Source organism: Schistocerca serialis, chromosome 12 (assembly GCF_023864345.2).
Source record: "Schistocerca serialis cubense isolate TAMUIC-IGC-003099 chromosome 12, iqSchSeri2.2, whole genome shotgun sequence".
NCBI lineage: Eukaryota > Metazoa > Arthropoda > Insecta > Orthoptera > Acrididae > Schistocerca > Schistocerca serialis.
Window position 1 is genome coordinate 108,644,313 of NC_064649.1, and position 26,538 is coordinate 108,670,850.

The 26,538-nt window shown below is 42.6% G+C and overlaps 1 protein-coding gene across 1 annotated transcript in view; it reads left to right on the top strand.

Moving 5' to 3' along the window:
- Positions 1–26,538, top strand: part of LOC126428079 (cyclin-dependent kinase 2-like) — a 60,223-nt gene that overhangs the window by 17,304 nt on the left and 16,381 nt on the right. Inside the window, exons 2-3 of the mRNA XM_050089969.1 lie at positions 6,152–6,347; positions 18,953–19,225. Of these exons, the coding sequence (XP_049945926.1) occupies positions 6,152–6,347; positions 18,953–19,225 (469 nt within the window). The remainder of the gene's footprint in view (positions 1–6,151; positions 6,348–18,952; positions 19,226–26,538) is intronic.

Here is a 26,538-nt window from a genome sequence, read left to right on the forward strand (position 1 = left end):
CAAGGAAGATGCAATATGTGAAAGTCACAGATCAAGTAAACAGAGTAAGATGTGTGTACACTTTAACAGTCAAATATAACTGAGTCCAAGTCTAGCACCCATTGGCTGGCTGGCTGGCTGCTTACGTGGCGCTGCTGCTGCATGGCTGGCAGACAGCGCCGCATGTAGAGGACGCACGTAACTGTGCGGCGGCACTTTGAAAGATTGGCGAGTCACAACAGTAATGTCATGGTTTTTTTATTGTTATTATTATTATTATTATTATTCGTTACAGTCAACTTTGGACTACGCTAAGCATCAGTCATTTCTTGTGCTTTTTCTTGCGTTCTTCCCAGTACTTCTTCATTTTTTCTGAGTGGGCTTCTTTACGTTCTTGCGACCAGGTTGTTCCCGTCTTCTTTGATTGCGTTCGGTCTTTGAATCCCTGTATTTTGTTGATGGCATTCCTATATTCCATTCTGTTGTAAACTGTCTCTGGTATAATGTTCATTTCTGCAATGTCTTCTTTTACTTCTTTCAGCCAGTTAATTTGTGTCTTTCTGCTTTCCATGTATTCCAGGATTTTCTTTGCCGTTCTTTCTGGTGCCATTCTTTTGACATGCCCATAGAAACTCAGTCTTCTCTTTTTAAAGGATGTTGTCAGTTTTTCAATTTTCTCGTATAACTCTTTATTGGATCGCAATTTATAATCCTGTCCATCCTTTTTAGGTCCTAAGATCTTTCTCAGTATTTTTCTCTCTTTTATTTCCAATTTCTCCAACAGACGTTTTCTGTTCAGTGGGATGCATTCAATCGCATACAAACTTTCTGGTTTTATTACCGCATTGTAGTGCCTGAGCTTGGCATTGATGGAGATCGACTTTTTATTGTATACATTTCGGCATAGCTGGTATGCCGTTTCCATCTTTATTGCTCTTTCCTGTAGTGAAACATTTGGTAACCCTGTCGGTGTAATCCATTCCCCTAGATACTTAAATTTATGAACTCTCTTAATTATTCCATATTTAGTTTGCAATGTCTGTGTTGGGTCTGTTTTGTCCTGTATCATCAGTTCTGTCTTTTCATACGATATTTGTAGACCTGTCTTCTCAGCGATCTCATGCAGCATTTCTATCTGAATCTTTGCTGTTTCGATGTCATCTGCCAATATTGCCATGTCATCAGCAAATGCCAGACATTCAATTTTTGTTTTATTTCTTCCTAACGTTATCCCATTTTTCACTCCAACTTCTGCCATCTTCTTTCTCCATTCCCTGACCACTTTTTCAAGGACAATGTTAAACAACAGCGGGGAGAGCCCATCCCCTTGTCTAACACCTGTTCCAATTACAAACGGTTGTGACAATCTACCCAAAAACTTCACTTGCGATTTTGTTCCCGTAAGGGTTTCCTGGATTAGACTTTTGCTTTTATCATCAATCCCAAATTCTTCTAATGTGTTAATCAGAGTTGGTCTATCAATAGAATCATATGCTTTTTTGAAGTCTATGAATGTAATTACTAGATTTTTCGATGTGCGTGCGCGAAGTTGTATTATGGAGAGTAGACTGAATATCTGTTCACTGCATGATCTTCCTTTTCTAAACCCAGCCTGATATTCACCCAGTTCTTTCTCTACCTGATTTTCAATCCTGTTTTGTAGTGCCTTGGATAGGATCTTATAGGCCACTGATAACAATGAGATACCTCTGTAGTTATTTGCATTTGTCTTGGCACCCTTCTTATGTAACGGATGAATCAATGCTGTCTTCCATTCCTCCGGAATCTTCTCTGTATTCCAAATCTCTTCAAACAGCGCCTCGAAATTATTTATTAAGTTTTCTCCTGCGTATTTCAGTAGTTCCGCGACTAACGAATCTTTACCAGATGCTTTATTGTTTTTCAGTCCTTTCAAGATCTCTTTAATTTCTTCTTTATTAGGTGGTTCAGAGTCTGGTAGCTTATTCTTAGGCTTCTCAAATGTCAAGGTTTCATCAGGTCTTTTGCAGCTTAGCAGCGTTTCAAAGTAGTTCGCTAGGTGTTGGCAATTTTGTTCCACGCTGGTGATCAGATTTCCTTTTTCATCTTTGAAGCAGAGTGTCGGTGGTTTATATCTTGTTATTGTAGTTCTGAATGTTTGAAAGAAATTGCGTGTATTATTCTTAGAAAATTCATCTTGTATTTTCTGTATTTGTTGTGTGTCATATTTCCTTCGTTCACTTTTAATGATTTTCGTCGTTTCACGTCTTTGCGTTTTGAACTGCTCCCAGTCAGTTGGCCTTTTGGTTGAGTTGTATTTCTCCCAAGTTCTGGCTCTTTTCTGTAGTGCTTTCTCACAGACCTCATTCCACCAGGGATGCTTTTTCTTTTTGGTTAGTAAAATTGTTTGTTCTGCTGCGTCTCGTATTGAGGTTGCAATTTCTTCCCATTTGTGACTTTTGATTTTATCTGTCTTTTCCTTGTAGTCGTCTAAGACTTGCTGATTGAGCATTAAGTCCTGTACTCTGTATTTGGCTATTTTTGTTTTGTCACTCTTGTGACTTCTTTCTGGTGTTAATTTCATCTTAATTTTGGTCAGATAATGGTCAGAATCAAAGTTGGCCCCTTTCACCACCTGTACATCTTGAATGTCCCTTGAATTATCATAACTTATTGCCACGTGATCAATCTGGAACTCGCCAAGTAATTTGTTCGGTGATTTCCATGTTGTTTGTTTTTTGGGATTCTTCTGGAATTTAGTTGTCATAATGTTCAATTTGAATTTCTCACAAAACTCAACTAATCTCTGGCCATTCATGTTAGTTTTAGTGTGTGCTGTAAACCTCCCTGTGCTTTTTGATAATTCGTTTCTTCCAATTTGTGCATTAAAGTCTCCTAACAGAATTGTAGTGTGTTGCTCAGGGATCTTCCCTATTGTTTCTTCCAGTTCCTCCCAAAATGTCTGCACTTTCTCTGGATTTTGTTGGTTGTCTTTATTTATTGGTGCATGGGCATTTATAAGTGTGTACTTTTTATTTTTATTTCTGAATGTTATCAATGATATTCTTGGTGATTTAGATTTAAATTCTAGTACCTTAGTAGAGAATGAGTTATGTATCACAAATGCTGTGCCATATACCCGAAGACCTTTTGTATTCTTTACTATCTGTGCTGGTTTCCCTTTATAAATCCTGTACTGGTCTGCCTGTACTGTATCCTCATCTGGGTATCTTGTTTCTTGTATAGCCAGAACTTTTAGTTTGTGTTCATCCATTAGTTTTGTCAGTTCTTTTTGTTTACCTGTTCTCAGCATTGAGTTCACGTTCAGTGTTCCTATGAACGTTTGATGTCTGTTCCTATGTTTAGCGTTAGGGATCCTAGGACCCTCCGACTGGTCTGTTGCGCAATGATGCTGGGCCCCCGGATCCGAATGCCCAGCTTCGGCGGTATTACCACCACGGGGAGGAAACTTTCTCATTGCACCTTCCATTTCTGATACTTGGTTAAAGCTGTTGTTTCCAGAGGTATACACCTCCTTCCACTAAGACTTAGTTCGCTACACTAAGAAGTTAATTCAGGCCGCTCCTCTGGAGTACAGACGCCTTTCGCAGCCGCTTCTCTGAAGTACAGACGCTGCTGATTGAAGATAACTCTTCCGCTCCAAAAGCCGTTGGGACATATAGTGTCTTCTTCCGCCTTCTGGACCGTTGGTTAATCTTCACCTCTACCGCCAGTTCCGCCGTTCCGATGATCTTCATCTCCGCCTTCACTGCCGTTGAGGTCTTCACCGTTACCCTGGCAAGGGACCCTTACGAGGTACTATCACCCGGGCCAGGTGAACCAAGGTTTTTTAACGAGGTTGTTACTCCTCCCCCTCCTCCTTTTTCAACCGGGCTTGGGACCGGCTTTGGCGGAGTTTTTTTATTGTTAGATATATCCTTTTCACAGTTTAACCAATTTTCACTAAAACATTTATCTATGTTCTTATTTACACTTTGTCCAGGCTTCTTCTTTTCCTTGTTTTGTAAAACCTAAGGGGTGCCTCTGTGCTTTCAGATATTTCATTACTCTTGTTGATCACTGTTAGGAAAAATCCTGAAAATCCTGGGCCCTTGTGCCACCTGTGCTCTGTGTCATAGGAAACAGGAAATGACAAAGAATATGAACACGCGAAAGCACAAAATCCATTACTATGACAGGAGTGAGCCAGGCCAGTAGAGGTTAATCTGCGATGTTAGCGGATGGCACCACCACCCCCTGTTCCTGCAACTGCAGTGTGTGCTCCGTACTCGAGATACGGAACTCCACACTTGGCACAGTCAATTGATTATTGACATGACTGTCCCGCTTGAGACATGGTTGGCAGCTGATTTACATGTAAGCACATTACGCTCACCTATGAGTAGTCAATTTATCAGAAAGTCCCTTGTGTAAAGTGAGTTTGAAATACAGCTTGATGGCAAAATATTATTTTATATCCCAACCTGCTGCACTGTTATTAACTTCAGATTTTGAGATACTGGCAGTCTTCAAGAAATTATTCATTCTCTTTACTGCCAGCAACCAAACATTCCACCTGTTTACACCACAGAATAGTTTTGTACAATCGATTGGAAGTATTAGGTTTTCTTGAATGGTTTAAGATATATTTACCCTTTTTCATTGCTATAACTGTGCAAATTCTGCTACACTAAAAGTATAGGAGATTTTGAATTGCTCAAAATGCCCACATTATGAAATATTGAGGGTGAATTCTGAGGAAATGTATAACGCAGACTGAGGACAAATAAGTGGTCCGGAGAACAGAGTTCCAGGGTACAAACAAACACAGTAGAGGAAGGAAATAAAGTATTAACTTGACTATAGCAAATGTTGAAAGTGACCACCATTCTTCTCTTGGCATTTTTGGGCCCTGGTCAGCAAGTTGCTGAAGGCGGGCTGAAGCTTGACTGCTGGAATTGTTGCAGTCCCATCTGAAATGTCCTTTTGGCACTTCTTGAAGACTAGGTGGGTTGTTGCAATATACCTGACACCTGAGGGCTCCCCAACGAAAGTAATCACTCACTGATACATCATGTGACCTGGGTGGCAAGCTAGAGCCGCAACCAGGCTGACCTCTGCTAACAGCTCCGGTAGGCTGAAGATTGTGTAAATGTGCTTCAAGGTTTGTGTTAATGCTGCAACAAGTGGTTTCAAAATGTTGGCACCAAAGTCAGTGTCTGACAAAAGATGGGACCAGTAATGCGACATGCAGACACTGCACAGCAAACCCCAAACATGTGATCTTGCAGTGGTTAGTTATGCAGATTCTCTGCTGCCCAAAACCTGTGATTCTGAGGGTTGACATAACCACTCAGGTGAGATCATGCTACATCAGACATAAAGAACAGATCTGTGTCCAAGCCATTCGTTGTTATCTCAGTGAACAGCCATTCACAAAAGTGGAGATGCTGAGGAGAATATGGTTTTAGTGCATGAACAACAGACACGGTAGGGATGCATGTGCTGGCCCAGCAGATTATTTGTCCACATGATCGAAGTGATATGCTGGTATCTTGCAACAGGTATCTGATTGATTTGGTAGGACTCTGAAGCATTTTCTGGCGAACTGCAGCCACATTTTGCTGTGTGCAGGCAATTTTTTGGATGTTTCTTGACTTGTTCAGAACATATCTTGCCTGATGCCATTTTTGGACTAAGTGTTGCGCCGCACTATTTGCTGACACTTTGCCGATATTAAACTTTTTAGCAAACCACTGACCGCACCCTTTCCACAACGAACACCACCTTGCTCCACTGTGAGTACCATTGTCCCTTTTGCACTGCTCCACTCACACTGACATAGCCTGCACTACGCTCCCAACTGGCATGGATCACGCGGCAGGCGTACATGTGGTGTGCGCGTCATGGAGTGTGGTTATATGCATACATTCACACCCCTTTGTATTGACAGGTCTGGGCCCTTTTATTTGCCGCACCATGTATATTACTGGACATTTACTTCTTTTTGCTTATTCATTAAAAATTGTAACATGTTATTTGTTTTTTGATTGGGATTGATTAGTAAAAAGAACTGAGAGGCTCAGATTTAAAATTAATAAGACAAGAGGTTAAATTTGCTTATCCACCGTGTGTAAGTAAGCAACAACGAGTAGTGTGTTTTTGTAGTACATAACAGGTTTCTTCTACACAGAGAAACTGAAGGAGTTCCATCGACAGCATTACGTGAGATTTCACTCTTGAAAGGACTCAAGCACCAGAATGTCGTTTCTCTTTTGGATGTGGTGGTTTCGGAAGCAAAACTTTACCTCGTGTTCGAGTTCCTACAGCAGGATCTCAAGAAATTTCTTGACAACATCACTGACCCACTTCCATTGGATCTTGTTAAGGTACGTGTAAAGAAAATTGTAATTTAGACGAGAGATGATTCTTACTTGTAATTGATTTCTTTGTAAAACAAATTGTTAGTACGGTCTGCAGTTTAAAGATGTCTTTTATACAGCCCTCCATGCTTAGCTACACTGTCAAGCCTCTCATCGCTGTATAACTAGTGCAATATCCATCCATTTGAGTCTTCTTATTGTAGTTGAGCTTTGTTCTCCCGTTAAAATTGTACCCTCAACACTGCCTTCCATCTCTAATTTAACTAATCTGTGATTCCCGAGGATGTTTCGGATCAACAGATCCCATTATCGGTTACTAAACCAATCTTCGGCATTCTTGTGCAGAACTGTATTTCTTTTTTTCACCCATGCTCCACTTTCATGTATTCCTACTTTCCCGGCAAATACTTTTAGAAAAGATGCTCCTGTGTTTGCTAGTCTGTATTTTATATTTTCCTTCATTCTGCCACCGCAAGTTATTTTTCTGCACACAACTACTTTCTGCATATGGTTTTTCACTCTCATTCCCTCAGCATCACCTGACTTTAATTTTAGCACCATTCATTACCCCATATAAAACTACAATAAATGTTTAAAAGTAGCAGTAAGTTAATTTTCTTATACTGGAAATGTTTCAAGCCACACCTAAATGCAAGTAATGTAATTTTGCATAATAGAAGTGTACCAAAACATTTCACTATGAAATCTGCAATGTTAATGTACTATGAGAAATATGTGTTCAAATCAAAACATAATCAAAGTTAAATTCATGCTTAAAACAAGTAATTACAAATAGAAAATTAACAGACAATTTAGAACAACTATTGCCAGTTGTCAAAAAAGCTGAAATTGTAGCCCCCTTTAAACCCATATTAAAGATATGGCCAGTAGGCCTTGCTGGCAAAAAGTATATTTTGTGACAGTCTTTTTGTAGTGCCTATCTGTGACTCGGCATCTCTGCTATATGATGAGTAAGAACTATCCTATGCACAATATTGTTACATTCCACCACCACATGCTCCAGTCTGGTCACAAACATCACCCATCCCATCAAAAGCAGGGCTATTTGTGAAACCAGGCATGTGATCTAAAAGCTAAGCTGCAACCACTGTGCTGCATTCTATGTGGGCATGACAACTAACAAACTGTCTTGTCTACATGAATGGCCTCCGACAAACTGTGGCCAAGAAACAACTGGACCGTGCTGTTGTTGTTGCTGTATTTTTGTAGTTGTCTTCCAAAGATTTGGTAAATAATCTTTGGAACTGGTATTGTGATGGCTTTCTTTGGAGTTGATTGTATCTTGCTGATAATTCTCTGTTGATTTGCCTGATAATTTAGATTAACATTCTAGTATTTTTTGAGGTTGGTGGCACTTCTGCTTTTTGTTGCAATTTTGCCCATGCATAAAGTCTTGCATCGATCTCAACAGCTGTAAGTCTACTGGGCATACAACAATATTATGAAAAGGAGGTGCTGAGTCGCAGATAGGTGCAACAAAAAGACTGTCACAAAATAAGCTTTTGGCCAACAAGGCCTTTGTCAAAAGTAGACCCCCCCCCCCCCCACACACACACACACACACACACACACACACACTAAAGCTCGTGCGACCACTGTCTCTGGTAGCTGAAGCCAGACTACCAGCAGCAGCAGCAGCAGCAGTGCCTGCTGGAAGAGGCAATTGGGTGGGAGTAAGGAGGAGGCTGGGGTGGGGACCAGTGAAGTACTGCGGGTGAGCGTGCGGGGATAAGGTGGCTCAAACACAACGTTCTTAATTTCAGTGACTGCTCCACATCCTATGCTATGTGGATGCTTCCCACCACCAGCTTTGCTGAATTGTGCAGGTGGGAACTCTCCCCGTAATATATCCTACGTTCTCGTAACCCTCCTGGCCTCGGCCTTAGTTAGTCTTCGTCCTAGCCCCTTCCCTGTTCCTATCCAACACTACACGGCCCTCTATTCCACCAATGCACCCAGTCTTTTTACTTCTCTCCTTTTCCACTACCCTCTCTGCCCCACCCTCTGTCTAACCTCCCGACTGTACCTAGCTACACTACTCTCTCTCCGCCTTATCCCCGCACGCTCCTCAGCAGCACTTCACTGTTCCCCACCCCACCCCTATACTGTTCCCCCAGCCGCCTTGTTACCCCCACCCAGTTGTCTCTCCCATCGTGCTCTGCTGCTGCTCAGTCTGGTTTCAGCTGCCAGAGACAGCGGTCACCCACACTTGTGTGTGTGTGTGTGTGTGTGTGTGTGTGTGTGTGTGAGAGAGAGAGAGAGAGGGGGCTCTGTTTTGGACAAAGGCCTTGTTGACCGAAAACTTATTTTGTGACAGTCTCTTTGTTGTGCCTATCTGTGACTCAGCATCTCGTTTTCATAATATTGTTGTATGCCCAGTAGACTTACAGGTGTTATGAGATTGATGCAGCAAGACTGTATGCATGGGCAAAAATGCAACAAAAAGCAGAAGAAAGTGCCGCCAACCTCAAAATACAAGAGAGAGTTAATCCAAATTATCAGGCAAAACAATAGAGAATTATCAGCAAGAAAGCCGTCACAATACCAGTTCCAAAGGCTACTTACCAAATCTTTGGAAGACAACAACAAAAATGCAGCGCCCTATGTTAATACTGAAAGATAAGCAGGAATAATGGCTCAAGTAATGACAGAAATGCTGAAATCTTGTCACAAGCAATGAGTAAGCTGTTGAACCGTGAAGAATCAAAGAAACTTTTTAAAAAAATCAATACAAATGCCCTAATGAAGACCAAACTTGAATTCTCCCCCCCCCCCCCCCCCCCCCCCCCCCCCCCCCCCTCCTCTTCTTTTATGACTTGCCGTTCTGTAGCCCACCAGCATTCAGCAGTGATGTGAAAAAGCTGCGTGCGTTAATTCCGGTATGTCTGTTCCGGTCTTGTTCTTTCTCAGGCCAAATCCCGCAACTTGGCTCTGGATCAGTTCCGTTAGGTTTGTATTGTAATGGTAGTGTGGCAAATGTAAAAGTGCAGCATTTGTATGATGTGCTTGATACTGTGATTTTAAACAACCTTTATTAACAATATTTCATAAAATATAGATAATTGAGAATTTATATTTGAAATGAAAACAGGAATGCCATCATCGTTGCTCCTGCCAAGTGTGAATTTCAAAGTGTAATTCGGTTTCTGAAAGCAGAAGGGAATAGTGCAGCAGAAATTCATCAGTGAATGAGCTGAGTGCACGGTGATATCTTCGTGACTGACAGTGAGTTGTGCTGAAAGTTTAAAGATGGCCGAAATGACATGCTTGATGAAGGGGCCAAGGACGCAAGTCTGTCGTTACAGCTGACCTTGTTGAAAGAGTTGACAGAACGGCTAAAGAAAATCATATGCTCACCATAACTGCTTTATCTATGGAAATTCTGAAAGTTTTAGGCTCTATCGTACACTATATCATTACTGAACATTTAGGCTACCAAAAGCTTTGTGCTCGTTGGGTTCCAAAAATGTTGATATACGGCCACAAACGTCACCGAATGGTGTCAGCTTTGAGTTTCCTTGGCTGTTATCACAATGAAGGAGAGAACTTTCTGAAATCAATTGTTACTGGAGACTAAACTTGGATCCAGTACGATCCACTGGAAACAAAACGACAACCACAACAATGGATGCATCCAAATTCACCAAACAAACCTAAACAATCAAACATTCAACAACAGAAGGGTTATGGATACCATGCTTTGAGACCAAAAAGGTTTGTTGCTTGTAGAGTTTATGCAGCCTGGAACCACTATCAATACAGCTGCTTATTGTGAAACTGTACGTTTGCGGAGAGCTATTCAAAACAAAAAAAAGAGGAATGCTGACTTCAGAAATCGTGTTGCTCCATGACCACGCTCGTCCACACACTGCTGGCACAACCCAACAGCTCCTTGACAAATTCAATGGGACGTTTTCAATCATCTGCTGTACAGTCCTGACCTGGCACCCAGTGATTTTCACCTTTCCCCTGAACTGAAGACATGGCTAGGAGGGTAGCACTTTCAAACCATTGAAGATCTTCAAAACAACGTCAATGCTCATTTGCCGTCATTGGCGGCAACATTTTTTGAAGAGGGTATTGCAAAGCTTATCCACAGGTACAATAAATGTCTCAATCTTTTTGGTGATTATGTTGAAAAGTAACCGTAAGTGTACAAAACTTTTGGTAATAAAATAATTGTTTTCTATGAACTTGTCTTTTATTAGTAGCCTATCGGAGGTTGGTTTTTTTTTTTTTTTTTTTTTTTTTTTTTTTTTTTTTAAGGGGAGCCCTCATACATTTGAATATCTTAAAGTTTCATTTAACTTAGTAATAATATATCTAATACATAAGTACAGGGTGTATACAATCCGGGACATACCCGGGAATTTTTTCATCCGGGAGAAAACTGGGAAAAACCCGGGAATTATTTAGAATTCCAGGAATTTTTCATTGTTTTAGTTTTCAGTTAATTTTCTTGTAATTTCGATTGGTAAGAACCGATACTCTAACAAAGGATATTACTGTATCCCGCTACTGCAGAATAACACTGCAGCAACAAAATATGAATGAGAGTATAAAACTTAAATTGCAAAGGAAATTCGCTATATTAAAAAAAACACAGTGCTCATACAAGCATTTGCCAACAGCAAAATGTATCAAAGGGTTTAGGAAGACTATGCAATGCTTCGTGACAACAAATTACCTCCGATGAGCATGACGTCACAACTATTTACATTAGATTCAGGCAAGTAGTTACGAGCGGGATCATGCGCATGCGCAGTTGAGTCGCGTATGAGTAGTACCTCCTCCCGCTTCTGGCTGCAGAAATGTCGCTGTTGGTTGTGTACATAGCAAACCGGGGTATCTGAACCGGGTGGCAATTTCGGTGGTGAGGGAGGCAAATTCGTATTCTTGAGGGGGAAAAAAATCTTGTTTCACAAAGCATCTAGCGCACGTCAGTCTATCGATTATTCAAATGATTTTGAAACTCATCCCTGTTGCTTTTTGTACACATTCTAAGTTGATTTCTGAATGAATCATAAGTTGATTTTTGAATGCGTGCGTAGTGTACTTGATGTCCATGCCAGAGGAATCCTCGCCGCATCTAGAAATAAACTTTTCTGCAGACAATAGGAGATGCGGCTACACGAGCTGAGAGGGATAATGCCAAACGGGGTGAATGCCGTTTGTTTATGTGATTGATTGGGTATGCGAATGATTAGCATTGTTATAATAAGTAGTCCATAGTTTCAGACTACCAGAGTTGAAATAAAAGACTAACAAGAATAACAGGTAAGAAAGATTACGTATTATCTTCTCGGTGTATCCAAGAAAATGAAATTTTGACACGAAATTTTTGGCCAGATCGCTACAGTAGAAGGGGCAAGTTGTACATTTCCAGGCTAGCAGCCACTTAAGTTCTATTCTGGGAGTAGGGCGGAAAATGCGTTGTACGAACACGTAATAAGGCCTAAGGGGAGAATAATCGCTGGATAACTAAACCGGTGATTCTGGCAGGGTTAGTAGAGTTAACCGGGGAATGAGTTTTGATAATTATAGGAATAGTTACAGAATTAGTGATGAGAAGATTGTTTGTTAGAACGAGGAAGGAGAAGAAATGGGGAACATCACACAAATTATGGAACAATATGACAATTCCAAATTATACAAAAATTTCGTACTACTACTTTCCGATCTCGTGCTTCAAAAACTGAAGCGTATGAATGAAATGTGAAACTATTTCGTAACATAAAGTTTTTTGCTTGTAGTAGGCCAAATAGGCATTTCATATTGGTACTTCGCAATTTATATTCTGTCGTGTTATAAAAATGACCATTGTTACCAAAACAGTCTCACTTATTTGGTGTGTGTTACAGTGGCTGCAATATTAGAAAGCCCTGTTTCCTTTTGTCTAGCAGACAGCGACAAAATAGACGTAATCAGATCGAGAAACCACACCAGTCTTGGGTACTGTTTGTATTAACAGCTTTTTAAGTATTGTACAACGACATTTAGATTTTTCATGGAGCAAAACGTTTGACGAACTTTAATGAGGTAACAGATTCTTTCGCAGAAAGGAAACCTCACCATGTAAAGCTGTAGCAAGATTGGGGGGGGGGGGGGGGGGGGGGGGAACACACTGTCTTGCTTGTCTCTTTGTCTTGCCTGGTTTTATGTATCCTGTATTTCATTTTATGCCACACAGAACAGCAAGTTATTAGCTAATAGGCAATAAAGAGCCCAAATTTTCTGAAGAGTTCTTGTTCTTCCTGTTACAAATAATCCCATCCAGTATTAATTGCGAGGCCGTTTTTTGTCGGGGGGTGGGGCATGATGTCAAACTGGCCGACCGGGAGCAGGAGAGGTACCACAGGACATTTTAATTTATGCTGTCCTGAATATAATTTGATGGCATCCATTACAAAATATACACATTTGAGTTCCACAGTGCGAAGTACAATGATGTTCAGTAAAAGAATGCTGCGTGAGGAGGCATGGTACTCCACTTTTGCACGCTTGAGACCAAATAACATGTCTTACATTTCCTCGAAGTTATATGTTCTATGCATCAGACTCTTCAGAAACGTGCGCTACAAAATGAACATATTTTTGAAAAGTTTCATTTTCTTTTACGTCCTATCTTAAATGTTCGAGGGGGGGGGGGGGGGGGGAGGCACCACCACCATCTAGTATTTCCCCGGTTCGAAATGTCGTATATCCGGCGCTGAAGCGGATTCACGCAATTATGGTAGACTACAATACGTTGTTAGTTCCTGATTCTATTTTATTTCCACCTTTCTGCCAGTCAAGCACTAATCGCCTTGTAGAACAAAGAAGTTATTTTTGTCGCTTTGCTGAAGAAATTTGCCTTTTATTTATCTTTTCCACTGAGGCAGCCAGCTTGTTCCAAACGAAGTGTTTAATTCCACACTATTGGCGAGTTTCAACTGTTCACTGCATTTACATGCATGTTTTCATCTTCTAGCACGTATGGCTTTATGCCATAATAAAGAACCAAACACGAGATATTACAGTACTGGTACTCCAAGAAAATGTACATCTCGAAAACCACACTGAAAAGCTTAATATTAGATCGAAGCTTACTTCATTGGGAATCTGGACATATGAATGTGCACTTTAACACGAATTATTCATTTCAGTATGGTTCAAGAAATTCAGACTCTCTTGGAGTATCCTCTGATGTCTTGTTGCTTTTATGACATAGTGTAAGATCTTTTAATGTATTACACATACAAACATACGGTCTTCCTACGTCATCACAGCTGCGCAAGCGCGGGGGCACCTCTTATTTAGCACTCTCTTGCAACTGCTGGAACAAATCTATTTCTAACGGATCTCGGGGAAAGTATTACAAATAGTGGTTTGAACATCGTTATTTTCAAAATAAATTTCCTTTTGCGCACGATGAACTATGTGCGAGAATGTACGATGAATTTCTTAAATCACAGAGCGTTTGACTCTCATTTAAAAATCAACTCTTTCATGACAAGCCATTTAGAAGAATTTCGAGCCCAGAAGATCAGAGGTTTATGTTGGTATTAAACATTTTACTGGCACATTTGTGTGATGTGTCTTAAAGTGTAAAATACGCAAAAGAAGTCGACGTTATATGTGAAATCTTAGTTTCTCTTGTAGCTTATTAATCTTCGCGACAAATATTATCTATGAAACGTTTGTTTTTCCTGTAGCAACACTATGTATATTAATTTAAACCATTATATATAAAAACAAAGATGAGGTGACTTACCGAACGAAAGCGCTGGCAGGTCGATAGACACACAAACAAACACAAACATACACACAAAATTCAAGCTTTCGCAACAAACTGTTGCCTCATCAGGAAAGAGGGAAGGAGAGGGGAAGACGAAAGGAAGTGGGTTTTAAGGGAGAGGGTAAGGAGTCATTCCAATCCCGGGAGCGGAAAGACTTACCTTAGGGGGGAAAAAGGACAGGTATACACTCGCACACACGCACATATCCATCCACACAAGCAGACATATTTAAAGACAAAGAGTTTAGGCAGAGATTTCAGTCGAGGCAGAAGTGTAGAGGCAAAGAAGTTGTTGAAAGACAGGTGAGGTATGGGTGGCGGCAACTTGAAATTAGCAGAGATTGAGGCCTGGCGGATGACGAGAAGAGAGGATATACTGAAGGGCAAGTTCCCATCTCCGGAGTTCGGATAGGTTGGTGTTGGTGGGAAGTATCCAGATAACCCGGACGGTGTAACACTGTACCAAGATGTGCTGGCTGTGCACCAAGGCATGTTAGGCCACAGGGTGATCCTCATTACCAACAAACACTGTCTGCCTGTGTCCATTCGTGCGAATGGACAGTTTGTTGCTGGTCATTCCCACATAGAATGCATCACAGTGTAGGCAGGTCAGTTGGTAGATCACGTGGGTGCTTTCACACGTGGCTCTGCCTTTGATCGTGTACACCTTCCAGGTTACAGGACTGGAGTAAGTGGTGGTGGGAGGGTGCATGGGACAGGTTTTGCATCGGGGGCGGTTACAAGGATAGGAGCCAGAGGGTAGATCAACACCTTCAACCCATTACATGCAGTCTCCCATCCTTCATCAAAGACACCAACCACTTCCTTGAACGCCTGGAATCCGTACCCAATCTGTTACCCCCGGAAACCATCCTTGTAACCATTGATGCCACGTCCTTATACACAAATATTCCGCACGTCCAGGGCCTCGCTGCGATGGAGCATTTCCTTTCACGCCGATCACCTGCCACCCTACCTAAAACCTCTTTCCTCATTACCTTAGCCAGCTTCATCCTTACCCACAACTTCTTCACTTTTGAAGGCCAGACATACCAACAATTAAAGGGAACAGCCATGGGTACCAGGATGGCCCCCTCGTACGCCAACCTATTCATGGGTTGCCTAGAGGAAGCCTTCTTGGTTACCCAAGTCTGCCAACCCAAAGTTTGGTACAGATTTATTGATGACATCTTCATGATCTGGACTCACAGTGAAGAAGAACTCCAGAATTTCCTCTCCAACCTCAACTCCTTTGGTTCCATCAGATTCACCTGGTCCTACTCCAAATCCCATGCCACTTTCCTTGACGTTGACCTCCACCTGTCCAATGGCCAACTTCACACGTCCGTCCACATCAAACCCACCAACAAGCAACAGTACCTCCATTATGACAGCTGCCACCCATTCCACATCAAACGGTCCCTTCCCTACAGCCTAGGTCTTCGTGGCAAACGAATCTGCTCCAGTCCGGAATCCCTGAATCATTACACCAACATCCTGAAAACAGCTTTCGCATCCCGCAACTACCCTCCCGACCTGGTACAGAAGCAAATAACCAGAGCCACTTCCTCGTCCCCTCAAACCCAGAATCCCCCACAGAAGAACCACAAAAGTGCCCCATTTGTGACAGGATACTTTCCGGGACTGGACCAGACTCTGAATGTGGCTCTCCAGCAGGGATACGACTTCCTCAAATCCTGCCCTGAAATGAGATCCATCCTTCATGAAATCCTCCCCACTCCGCCAAGAGTGTCTTTCCGCCGTCCACCTAACCTTCGTAACCTGTTAGTTCATCCCTATGAAATCCCCAAACCACCTTCCCTACCCTCTGGCTCCTATCCTTGTAACCGCCCCCGATGCAAAACCTGTCCCATGCACCCTCCCACCACCACCTACTCCAGTCCTGTAACCCGGAAGGTGTACACGATCAAAGGCAGAGCCACGTGTGAAAGCACCCACGTGATTTATCAACTGACCTGCCTACACTGTGATGCATTCTATGTGGGAATGACCAGCAACAAACTGTCCATTCGCATGAATGGACACAGGCAGACAGTGTTTGTTGGTAATGAGGATCACCCTGTGGCCAAACATGCCTTGGTGCACAGCCAGCACATCTTGGTACAGTGTTACACCGTCCGCGTTATCTGGATACTTCCCACCAACACCAACCTATCCGAACTCCGGAGATGGGAACTTGCCCTTCAGTATATCCTCTCTTCTCGTCATCCGTCAGGCCTCAATCTCTGCTAATTTCAAGTTGCCGCCACCCATACCTCACCTGTCTTTCAACAACTTCTTTGCTTCTACACTTCTGCCTCGACTGACATCTCTGCCCAAACTCTTTGTCTTTAAATATGTCTGCTTGTGTGGATGGATATGTGCGTGTGTGCGAGTGTATACCTGTCCTTTTTCCCCCCTAAGGTAAGTCTTTCCGCTCCCGGGATTGGAATGACTCCTTACCCTCTCCCTTAAAACCCACTTCCTTTCGTCTTCCCCTCTCCTTCCCTCTTTCCTGATGAGGCAACAGTTTGTTGCGAAAGCTTGAATTTTGTGTGTATGTTTGTGTTTGTTTGTGTGTCTATCGACCTGCCAGCGCTTTCGTTCGGTAAGTCACCTCATCTTTGTTTTTATATATAATTTTTCCCACGTTGAATGTTTCCTTCTATTATATTGATATCATTAATTCAAACCATTAACTTTTCCTGTTTGTTGTTTTTGCTACTTAACAGTGATGTTGCTATTGGCTGACTACATCACGTGTCTTATGCTATGAATATCCGCTGTCATCAGCTGGCGAGATCACGTGACATGAGCTGTGACTGGCTTACAAAAGTGCATCACAATCTCGATTTCAATGCTTCGGAAAGTAACATGCGGTTTTTGGTGCAATTCGAATTTATACTTTCGTAATACAAAAATATGCAATGTATATGTTGCTGCACATCAAAGAACTTTCCAAAACATGGTTTTTCCCCCCGAGTTTCGTATTCTAATGTGCCGCTGTATAAAACTATAACCATTTAAATGATTGATAAATTTTACAGTTCGGAGAGAACGTATACTGTCACTTAACACAGAAAAAGTGTGTTTTCACCCGGGAGAAAGTGTATTTTTAACCAGGAGATCGGGAAATTTTTTTTTCCTTGTCCACGTATGCACCCTGAAGTAGGACCTACTACCAAGAGCGTAACACCACCAGTGTAGGTGTGCTACGGCGTCTGACCAATCATCATGAGTGTGCCTCAGGTTTATTCTTATGATGAACGGAGTATAATTTACATTCAGAGTTACTGAGCTCTCCTCTGCTGTTACTGCTTGTTCACTGAAAATGTAGTACTCCCCACTGGTGGGTTTCTGTCTCGTGACATGCAGCAGTCAGTCCTGCATTACCTAGAGGTTCCCAGATGCTTTCGATGAGAGAGTTCAGTGTCCGTACAGCCATGGAAAATTCACTTACGCTATAAGTGGTGCGAAATGTTTTACAGAGTAAAAAATGGTTACTCCAATGTGTCGTGCTTTAAGTAGATTTTAAAGTGTGATGAAATGCAAAATCTCTGTATTTTAGCAAAATTGATTAAAATTAGTATATTTTGGCGAAATTTATTACTTTTAAGAGCTAAAACACCTTAATGTATGGACACTGGACTCTTATTGTCTCTAATATATATGCAGTTATATGTGAAATCACCACATACAGATGACACAAGTGAAAATTTAAGAGTGTAAACAAATACTTAAAAAACTACATGTATGCTAGACAACACACATTTGTGCACTCCCAAATTATCAGTGAGTAGATAAAATGAGATTCATCTCTGCTGTATTATACATAATTGAAAAGTGAATACTAAACAAAGTATGAGGTATTTATACCCGTCAAATATGAGATACATTAGTAGATCACCGTCTGCAGTTTACAGAATTTTACTAGATAATTTTGAACAGTGTATTTTATACCTTTTTTGCAAGTGAAGTTGTAGTAGTGTAGAATTTCTGAATTTGAGACTTATTAATTCTTTTGCTTCTCCTTTATTCACTTCATTCCTTGTCAGTATATAATTACAGCATTCTTGTGTTAAGGACAGAAAAGTTTGTTAGGAAAGTAGCTAACACAAGTTGGTCGCTTGAATTTCGGAAAGGCTAATTTTGTCTGCTGTATTCTTTACTGCAACACGCAACCCCCCCCCCCCCCCCCCCCCCCCCTGTAATTATTGAAGGAGATTTTCTGAAATAGGAGTAATGCTACAAGTTTTTTATTTATTTTTATGCCAGGTATGGCATCACTGGAATTGCATACTCTTAATTAAACCTTTACGGTGTAATGTTTAGTTAATTTGTAAAAGTGTGAATAATGAAAAGAAGAGAAAAAACTTTAAGGTAAAAATTTTGTATGCATATGTTGTTTAGAACATGTATATACATATCTAGGTCATTTAAATGCAGACACAAGTTGAAAATTATAAATGCTAAGTTAGAAGTTCAACTCCTCTTGGACAGTAGAAGCAATGGTTAAAACAACGAAGTCATGATCTATTCTCTCTCTCTCTCTCTCTCTCTCTCTCTCTTTCTCTCTCTCTCTGTGTGTGTGTGTGTGTGTGTGTGTGTGTGTGTGTGTGTGTGTGCGCACCAAGCACCAATTTTGGTTTATACTCACCATTCTTGATTAACTGTCTTTAAAAGTTTCACAGTATGTGGCTATTTACACTACCACGTTGTTTGAAGTGAATTCCCACTGATGTGTTTATTGTGATATGATGATGTTGTGAAAAAAAGTAATGTTTTGTTACATGAGTAGCACCTCTTTTTGCAGAGCTATGCCCACCAGCTGCTCAGTGGCCTGGCCTACTGCCACGGCTGCTGTGTTCTTCACAGGGACCTGAAGCCTCAGAACCTGCTGATAGACCAGCATGGCTACATCAAGCTGGCGGACTTTGGACTGGCGCGGGCGTTCGGCATACCCGTGCACACGTACACCCACGAGGTGGTCACCCTGTGGTACCGCGCACCAGAAATTCTGCTGGGCAGCAAGCTCTACACGACAGCTGTCGATGTTTGGAGTCTGGGTTGCATCTTTGCCGAGATGGTGAGATTTGTATATCTTTTTTTGGCAGTTCTAATGAGATGTTTTAGAGAATAATATTAAGCCTCTTGCTTTTCTGTGGGCATTGGTGTGGATTTTTAGTAGCCATCAGCATTATTTTGAAAATTGTATATACAGGGCGTATACGCCTGGGAAATCTGGGAAAAAGTAGGTAATTTTATCATCCAGGAAAATCCTGAGAATATTTTGGAAGTCTGGGAATTTTTCATTGTCTTAGTTTCCAGTTAAAATGTTGTGCTTTTGACTGGTAAGAACTGATACTCTAACAAAGAATTTTACGTTAGCCCACTACTACATCATTAAAACATAAACAAGAGAATAACACCAAAATTAAACTTTAATTATAAAGAAAATTTGTCATTTACAATAAAAGAACATGATCTACACACAAGTGTCTGTTGATAGCAAAATATGTCAAAAACTATGCTGTAGTCGTTACACTATTTAAATGGTTGTCTCAAAGTTCAGTTGCCATTTTACCCAAATTATACCGTATTTACTCGAATCTAAGCCGCACTTTTTTTCCGGTTTTTGTAATCCAAAAAGTCGCCTGCGGCTTAGAATCGAGTGCAAAGTAAGTGGAAGTTCTGAAAAATGTTGGTAGGTGCCGCCACAACTAACTTCTGCTGTCGAATATATGTAGCGCTACACAGGCATGCTTTGTAGGCACAAAGACAAATACTGGCACCAAAACCTCCGCGTCAGTAAATAATTTTTTTAAAAAAAGGTGGAAGACGAGCTTTTTTTCTCCGCCCCGAGTTTCGACCACTGCGTTTTCATACATTATCCAACGAAGTAAATACAAATTCCATATTGTTCATCTTCGAATGTAGCAGAATTTCAATGTACTACGAAAATCCGACATGCAAGACTGTTTGGGATGTTTGTCAATATGGCCAACTCTACTTTCTGAATTTTTTCCTATCTGTGAGAAGAGATGGTTGCTAATAGGAACCTGATGAAATGTGAATCACATGCAGTATTCTCTTCACCATAAGAATAATACGAATATCAACATTTTGCCATGTATTCTTTCGTGTTTGCTGCTCTCTCATTTAAATCCTGTCTGCCTAATAAACTACGAAACTAGAGTGAGACAACAGCAAATGCGGAAGAATATACGTATCGTGTCATGTTTATATTCGCATTATTCTGATGCCTAATGGTGATACAGTCAGAAATGAAGCACGGCAACTGACTAGATTTTTAATTCTAAGATGACTAATTTCTGTGCAGAATTTGATGTACTAAAGAAGCGGCCGCAAAGATTTTCAAACGGAGAAACAAGAAACATTTTCGCCTAACTCTCGTTCAGAACATGTTCTATCATAGGCAGTCTGTTATTTGGTTCTTGTTGATCATTATCAAAGAAAGCAGCAGTGTAAGTAACAACATTGTTTCACTAATGAGACTATTACTCTCTCTCTTTTTTTTTTGAATTGTAAGCGGCGGTAGCGTGCACAAAAGCAAGCCATGCCGCGAGTGGCGACAGCCCGTAAACACGCACTATCAGTATGCGACAAACGATACGTGACACAGTACAGTAATGCATTTTCAGCTTTGAGTGACGTGAACACCTATAACAAAGAAAACAGCACTTATCAGATCAAAGCAAAATAAGCAATCGATTCAAACCAGACGAAGCACGTGAAAAAGGAAGGGTACCGGTATAAATACGGACGGAGCGCCTGACGCATAGCAATGGCTACCCAGTAAAGCTTAACTGCTAAGCTTACGACTCGAACCAAACTACTGTAGCTCTATCGTCATTCATTCTACCTAAATTGTGTCTCATATTACAATGGACCAACTTTGTTTCGATTTGGAGGTGCGGCCTAAAACTTTACTCTCCCCTTGAATTTCGAGTCTCAAATTTCCGGTGCGGCTTAGATTCGAGAAATTTTTTTTCCTTTATTTCGAGTCTCATTTTTCAGGTGCGGCTTAGATTCGAGTAAATACGGTAATCTTCATACATTTGCTATCAGTGGCATCAGTAGGCGATTGCTGCATATCTACATAGCGAGCAGCAAACCATTCACTCAGTTACCATCACTTGCATGTTGAGATTGATAATGCAGAATAAATTTTTGAAGTACAAAATGTGGTTGGAACAGTGTGATACTGAAACTTTTCCAAAGAAAGTATTGAGGAAAAAAAAAAAGTAGGTACTGTTTTTGTCAAAACCTTGAAATGACATTTCTCTTAAGTGAGTGTGGCACCAACAATAAGACTACCACAATTCTCTTATCCTGAGCTGTGCGCATGCTGTAACAACAGGCAGCGGACATATGGCTTGTACACTGTGTGATTGGAGGTATTCAGACATCTTTATGTAATTCTCGTTTAAAAAAACCTTACCAACAGCTGTACATTTTGTGTATATATATATAATAGAGGGAAACACTCCACGTAGGAAATATATATCTAAAAACAAAGATGATGTGACTTAACCAAATGAAAGTGCTGGCAGGTCGGCAGACACACATACATACACACAAAATTCAAGCTTTCGCAACAAACTGTTGCCTCATCAGGAAAGAGGGAAGGAGAGGGGAAAGACGAAAGGAAGTGGGTTTTAAGGGAGAGGGTAAGGAGTCATTCCAATCCCGGGAGCGGAAAGACTTACCTTAGGGGGAAAAAAGGACGGGTATACACTCGCACACACACACATATCCATCCACACACATACAGACACAAGCAAACATATTTAAAGACCAAGGACGGGTATACACTCGCGCGCGCACACACACACACACACACACACACACACACACACCCATCCACACATATACAGACACAAGCAGACATATTTAAAGACGAAGAGTTTGGGCAGAGATGTCAGTCGAGGCAGAGGCAAAGATGTTGTTGAATGACAGGTGAGGTATGAGTGCCGGCAACTTGAAATTAGCGGAGATTGAGGCCTGGTGGATAACGGGAAGAGAGGATATATTGAAGAGCAAGTTCCCATCTCCGGAGTTCGGATAGGTTGGTGTTAGTGGGAAGTATCCAGATAACCCGGACGGTGTAACACTGTGCCAAGATGTGCTGGCCGTGCACCAAGGCATGTTTAGCCACAGGGTGATCCTCATTACCAACAAACACTGTCTGCCTGTGTCCATTCATGCGAATGGACAGTTTGTTGCTGGTCATTCCCACATAGAATGCGTCACAGTGTAGGCAGGTCAGTTGGTAGATCACGTGGGTGCTTTCACACGTGGCTCTGCCTTTGATCGTGTACACTTTCCGGGTTACAGGACTGGAGTAGGTGGTGGTGGGAGGGTGCATGGGACAGGTTTTACACCGGGGCGGTTACAAGGGTAGGAGCCAGAGGGGAGGGGAGGTGGTTTGGGGATTTCATAGGGATGAACTAACAGGTTACGAAGGTTAGGTGGACGGCGGAAAGACACACTTGGTGGAGTGGGGAGGATTTCATGAAGGATGGATCTCATTTCAGGGCAGGATTTGAGGAAGTCGTATCCCTGCTGGAGAGCCACATTCAGAATCTGATCCAGTCCCGGAAAGTATCCTGTCACAAGTGGGGCACTTTTGTAGTTCTTCTGTGGGAAGTTCTGGGTTTGAGAGGATGAGGAAATGGCTCTGGTTATTTGCTTCTGTACCAGGTCGGGAGGGTAGTTGCGGGATGCGAAAGCTGTTGTCAGGTTGTTGGTGTAATGCTTCAGGGATTCCGGACTGGAGCAGATTCGTTGGCCACGAAGACCTAGGCTGTAGGGAAGGGACCGTTTGATGTGGAATAGGTGGCAGCTGTCGTAATGGAGGTACTGTTGCTTGTTGGTGGGTTTGATGTGGACGGACATGTGAAGCTGGCCATTGGACTGGTGGAGGTCAACATCAAGGAAAGTGGCATGGGATTTGGAGTAGGACCAGGTGAATCTGATGGAACCAAAAGAGTTGAGGTTGGAGAGGAAATTCTGGAGTTCTTCTTCACTGTGAGTCCAGATCATGAAGATGTCATCAATAAATCTGTACCAAACTTTGGGTTGGCAGGCCTGGGTAACCAAGAAGGCTTCCTCTAAGCGACCCATGAATAGGTTGGCGTACGAAGGGGCCATCCTGGTACCCATGGCTGTTCCCTTTAATTGTTGGTATGTCTGGCCTTCAAAAGTGAAGAAGTTGTGGGTCAGGACGAAGCTGGCTAAGGTAATGAGGAAAGAGGTTTTAGGTAGGGTGGCAGGTGATCGGCGTGAAAGGAAGTGCTCCATCGCAGCGAGGCCCTGGATGTGCGGGATGTTTGTGTATAAGGAAGTGGCATCAATGGTTACAAGGATGGTTTCTGGGGGTAACGGATTGGGTAAGGATTCCAGGCGTTCGAGAAAGTGGTTGGTGTCTTTGATGAAGGATTGGAGACTGCACGTAATGGGTTGAAGGTGTTGATCTACGTAGGCAGAGATACGTTCTGTGGGGGCTTGGTAACCAGCTACAATGGGGCGGCCGGGATGATTGGGTTTGTGAATTTTAGGAAGAAGGTAGGGGTGCGGGGTGTCGGTGGGGTCAGGAGGTGGATGGGGTCAGGTGAAAGGTTTTGTATGGGGCCTAAGGTTCTGAGGATTCCTTGATGCTCCGCCTGGACTTCAGGAATGGGATTACCTTGGCAAACTTTGTATGTGGTGTTGTCTGAAAGCTGACGCAGTCTCTCAGCCACATACTCCCGACGATCAAGTACCACAGTCGTGGAACCCTTGTCCGCCGGAAGAATGACGATGGACCGGTCTGCCTTCAGATCACGGATAGCCTGGGCTTCAGCAGTGGTGATGTTGGGAGTAGGATTAAGGTTTTGTAAGAAGGGTTGAGAGGCAAGGCTGGAAGTCAGGAATTCCTGGAAGGTTTGGAGAGGGTGATTTTGAGGAAGAGGAGGTGGGTCCCGCTGTGACGGAGGACGGAACTGTTCCAGGCAGGGTTCAATTTGGATAGTGTCTTGGGGAGTTGGATCATTAGGGGTAGGATTAGGATCATTTTTCTTCGTGGCAAAGTGATACTTCCAGCAGAGAGTACGAGTGTAGGACAGTAAATCTTTGACGAGGGCTGTTTGGTTGAATCTGGGAGTGGGGCTGAAGGTGAGGCCTTTGGATAGGACAGAGGTTTCGGATTGGGAGAGAGGTTTGGAGGGAAGGTTAACTACTGAATAAGGGTGTTGTGGTGCCAGATTGTATTGATTGGAATTTTGAGGTTTTGGAGGGAGTGGAGCTGGAAGTGGGAGACTGAGTACATGGGAGAGACTGGGTTTGTGTGCAATGAGAGGTGGTTGAGGTTTGCTGGAAAAATTTTGAAGGGTGAGTGAGTTGCCTTTCCGGAGGTGGGAAACCAGGAGATTGGATAGTTTTTTGAGGTGAAGGGTGGCATGTTGTTCTAATTTGCGGTTGGCCTGTAGGAGGATGCTCTGAATGGCCGGTGTGGATGTGAGAGAGGAAAGATTGAGGACTTTTATGAAGGATAGGAGTTGACGGGTGTGTTCATTGGCTGAGTTGATGTGTAGGTGAAGGATTAGGTGGGTGATGGCAATGGATTGTTCAGTTTGGAACTGGTATAGGGACTGATGGAAAGAAGGGTTGCAGCCAGAGATGGGAACTTTAAGTGTGAGGCCTTTGGGGGTAATGCCAAATGTCAGACAAGCCTGAGAAAATAAAATATGCGAGCGTAATCTGGCTAGGGTGAAGGCATGTTTGCGGAGGGAATGTAAATAAAACTTAATGGGGTCGTTGTGGGGGTGTTGAGGGTGACATGGTATTAGAAGGTGGAAAGTGTAACATGAGGTTGAAATGAAAATGAAAGATAAAAATATATGGGGAGAGATAAGGGTGAACTAGAAAGTAACTGGAGATCTGGTATGAAAAAAGGCGAAAAAGTGATGGTTAAGTTGATCCTGTGGTGAACTTGGGTTGGTAGACAGCGATGTGCATGAAGGTTAGGTGGTTGTGTTGCCGCTAAAACACGTAAAAGGACGGAGAAATTCGAGCATCCTCCTACAGGCCAACCGCAAATTAGAACAACATGCCACCCTTCGCCTCAAAAAACTATCCAATCTCCTGGTTTCCCACCTCCGGAAAGGCAACTCACTCACCCATCAAAATTTTTCCAGCAAACCTCAACCACCTCTCATTGCACACAAACCCAGTCTCTCCCATGTACTCAGTCTCCCACTTCCAGCTCCACTCCCTCCAAAACCTCAAAATTCCAATCAATACAATCTGGTACCACAACACCCTTATTCAGTAGTTAACCTTTCCTCCAAACCTCTCTCCCAATCCGAAACCTCTGTCCTATCCAAAGGCCTCACCTTCAGCCCCACTCCCAGATTCAACCAAACAGCCCTCGTCAAAGATTTACTGTCCTACACTCGTACTCTCTGCTGGAAGTATCACTTTGCCACGAAGAAAAATGATCCTAATCCTACCCCTGATGATCCAACTCCCCAAGACACTATCCAAATTGAACCCTGCCTGGAACAGTTCCGTCCTCCGTCACAGCGGGACCCACCTCCTCTTCCTCAAAATCACCCTCTCCAAACCTTCCAGGAATTCCTGACTTCCAGCCTTGCCTCTCAATCCTTCTTAAAAAACCTTAATCCTACTCCCAACATCACCACTGCTGAAGCCCAGGCTATCCGTGATCTGAAGGCTGACCGGTCCATCGTCATTCTTCCGGCGGACAAGGGTTCCACGACTGTGGTACTTGATCGTCGGGAGTATGTGGCTGAGAGACTGCGTCAGCTTTCAGACAACACCACATACAAAGTTTGCCAAGGTAATCCCATTCCTGAAGTCCAGGCGGAGCTTCAAGGAATCCTCAGAACCTTAGGCCCCATACAAAACCTTTCATCTGACTCCATCCACCTCCTGACCCCACCGACACCCCGCACCCCTACCTTCTACCTTCTTCCTAAAATTCACAAACCCAATCATCCCGGCCGCCCCATTGTAGCTGGTTACCAAGCCCCCACAGAACGTCTCTCTGCCTACGTAGATCAACACCTTCAACCCATTACGTGCAGTCTCCCATCCTTCATCAAAGACACCAACCACTTTCTCGAACGCCTGGAATCCTTACCCAATCCGTTACCCCCAGAAACCATCCTTGTAACCATTGATGCCACTTCCTTATACACAAACATCCCGCACGTCCAGGGCCTCGCTGCGATGGAGCACTTCCTTTCACGCCGATCACCTGCCACCCTACCTAAAACCTCTTTCCTCATTACCTTAGCCAGCTTCATCCTGACCCACAACTTCTTCACTTTTGAAGACCAGACATACCAACAATTAAAGGGAACAGCCATGGGT